The sequence below is a fragment of the Pteropus vampyrus genome, unplaced genomic scaffold (assembly GCF_000151845.1).
Source record: "Pteropus vampyrus isolate Shadow unplaced genomic scaffold, Pvam_2.0 Scaffold235, whole genome shotgun sequence".
Classification (NCBI taxonomy): domain Eukaryota; kingdom Metazoa; phylum Chordata; class Mammalia; order Chiroptera; family Pteropodidae; genus Pteropus; species Pteropus vampyrus.
Window position 1 is genome coordinate 53,494 of NW_011889016.1, and position 2,343 is coordinate 55,836.

At 49.7% G+C, this 2,343-nt stretch overlaps 1 protein-coding gene across 1 annotated transcript in view; it reads left to right on the forward strand.

The window, feature by feature from the left end:
- Positions 1-2,343, forward strand: part of SDHA (succinate dehydrogenase complex flavoprotein subunit A) — a 22,014-nt gene that overhangs the window by 8,981 nt on the left and 10,690 nt on the right. Inside the window, exon 11 of the mRNA XM_023519750.1 lies at positions 22-193. Coding sequence (XP_023375518.1) covers positions 22-193 — 172 coding nt within the window. The remainder of the gene's footprint in view (positions 1-21; positions 194-2,343) is intronic.

Sequence of the window (2,343 nt, forward strand, 5' to 3'; positions counted from 1 at the left end):
GTCTCGGCCTCTTTCTCGCAGGTTCTGAGGCACGTGCACGGCCAGGACCAGGTCGTGCCCGGCCTGTACGCCTGTGGGGAGGCCGCCTGCGCCTCGGTGCACGGCGCCAACCGCCTTGGGGCTAACTCACTGCTGGACCTGGTCGTCTTTGGCCGGGCATGCGCCCTGAGCATCGCGGAGTCCTGCAGACCCGGTGAGTGTTTTCCTCACGGCGCCAGGTGCCTGCTGGCGGGGGCTGCACAGTCGGGGTCTCCTCAGCGGGGAGGAGATGGACACATTCAGAGGTCCGTGTGGCGGCAGGCTTGAGGCTGGATACAAGCTGAATGAGGTCTAAACAGTTAAAAGAGAGTAACTTTTTTGGTCAGAATTTCCTTTGCAGTCATTATGTTCTGCTTAAAGTCGCCATTAGAAACTTGTTATTTTGAGGAGAAGTTTATCACGTAGTACCTGATATAAATGACTGACTTGCAGTGGAATATTTTAAATCGTAGTTATACATGAATAACTATTTGACGCTTACAGAAAAATTAATCTGGGCCATTCTAAAAACCAGCGTAACTGCTCTGGAAAGGGGACAGGGACGGCTTACTGCAGACAGCGCGCGGGGCCAGGTCCTGGCTGCGCCTTTAGTGACAACGGGTTCCAAGTAGTGTGTTGTTTTGTAGTGACTTCAGGTATTTGCAGAGGAGGAACTGTGCTGGGTGCGAGCCCACCGAAGGCAGGACATTCACTGTTGCTCTGACCGCCAAAGGGCCTCACATCGCTGACCTGGCCCTGGTTGGTAGAACAACATGAACCTGAGACACTGTCCCCAAGGCAGGGGCAGCGGGTCCCTGAGCTCCCACTCTTCCCGCTGCATGTCACTGGTATTGGCTGTTCTCTGTCAGTTGCACTGTTTTTATCGAACAAAAGCTTTTTGTGTAGATTTTAAGTCGGTCTGAGAGACGTTGTAAACTGCCGCCCAACCACTAACTACACACAGTCCTCATAGGGCAGGTGCACCGCCCTTCATGCTGGTGGTAATGGAGATGTGCTCCACAGAGGGTCAGGCTGCCCATTCACACGCATTGTCCCCCTCGCTGTGGCCACAGCTCCGGGCTGAAACGCAGAGACGGGGCCTCGTGTCCAGGCATTACTGCAAGGGCAGGAACTGAACTCACCTCATCTGACACCAGATCTAGGGCACGTGTCCCCTAGGCAGTGAGCCCGATATCCACTCTGTCGAAGCAGAGCAGAGAACTTGAGGTTCCCATTCTTTGAAGATGAGAAAAAGGAAGTTTCATAAGAGTAGCATATACTTTTATATCTGAAGGATCGATGCACACTTTAAAAATTTATTTCAACTCAGCGATTAAAAGGAACAATCTCTACATACATGCAACAGCATGGATGAATCTCAAATGTATCAGGCTGTGCGGTCCAGACTCCAGAGGCTGCATTTATGAGTCTCTTTGTACAACATTCCGGAAAAGGCAAAACTTGGGGCTCAGATGGACCAGTGGCTGCCAGGGACCACATCCTGCTTGCGGTACAGCTCACGCAGCTTTGTCCAGACTTGAAAATCTGCACTAAAAATCATATTGTACCTTAATTATACTTTCATTTTTAAAAATAAAAAAAGGAAAGGAAAAAATGTTTGCCCCACTACTTCCCTCAAAACATGAGTATTTTAAACATAAAAATGTTGAACCCCCTTTCTGTATTCTGATGATGGTGGTTGCTGTGCACCTAAAGAACAAGTCAGTTTTACTTCATTTACAAAAGCAAATGAAGCAGCAGCTTGTCAAGAGCTCGAGCGGATCGGAGCAGCCCCGGTCCCTTGGGGAGAGAGTGGCTGCAAATAGCCTTGCTTCACCTGCAAACCTTCATCTCCTGCGTTTCATGCCTCCTGCATGTAGTACCTGCTGAAGAAAATACATTTACCATCATCCCCAAAAAGGCCTTAAAAGTCCTCCAAACATTTATCTTTTAGAAAGGTGAGGACAGCAAACCTTGAGGGTACAAGGGTCAGGGTCAGCCGGGGACGTAATATGCCTGGCCAGGCCCCTTCCCCAGGTGGGGAGAGTTGGCAAAACTGCTGAGAACCGCTGATCTGAGGGGCGCCATTTTTTCTCTCAATAGAGTAATAGCACATGGTTTTCATAAATCTAATTTTTAGGCTTAAGCAACGGTTTCTCTTTTGTTCCTTCAGAAATTACTTATTGGACACCTGCTCTTTACCAGAAGTTTTGTCTCTGTGTTAATTCTTCAGCCCCAAGTCAGCAGATGGTCCCTCGAGTGCAGGGTAGTCGGGCGGGGGCACGGGCGCATCTCCCAAATCCCCGGAAGGCGATAATGCACACT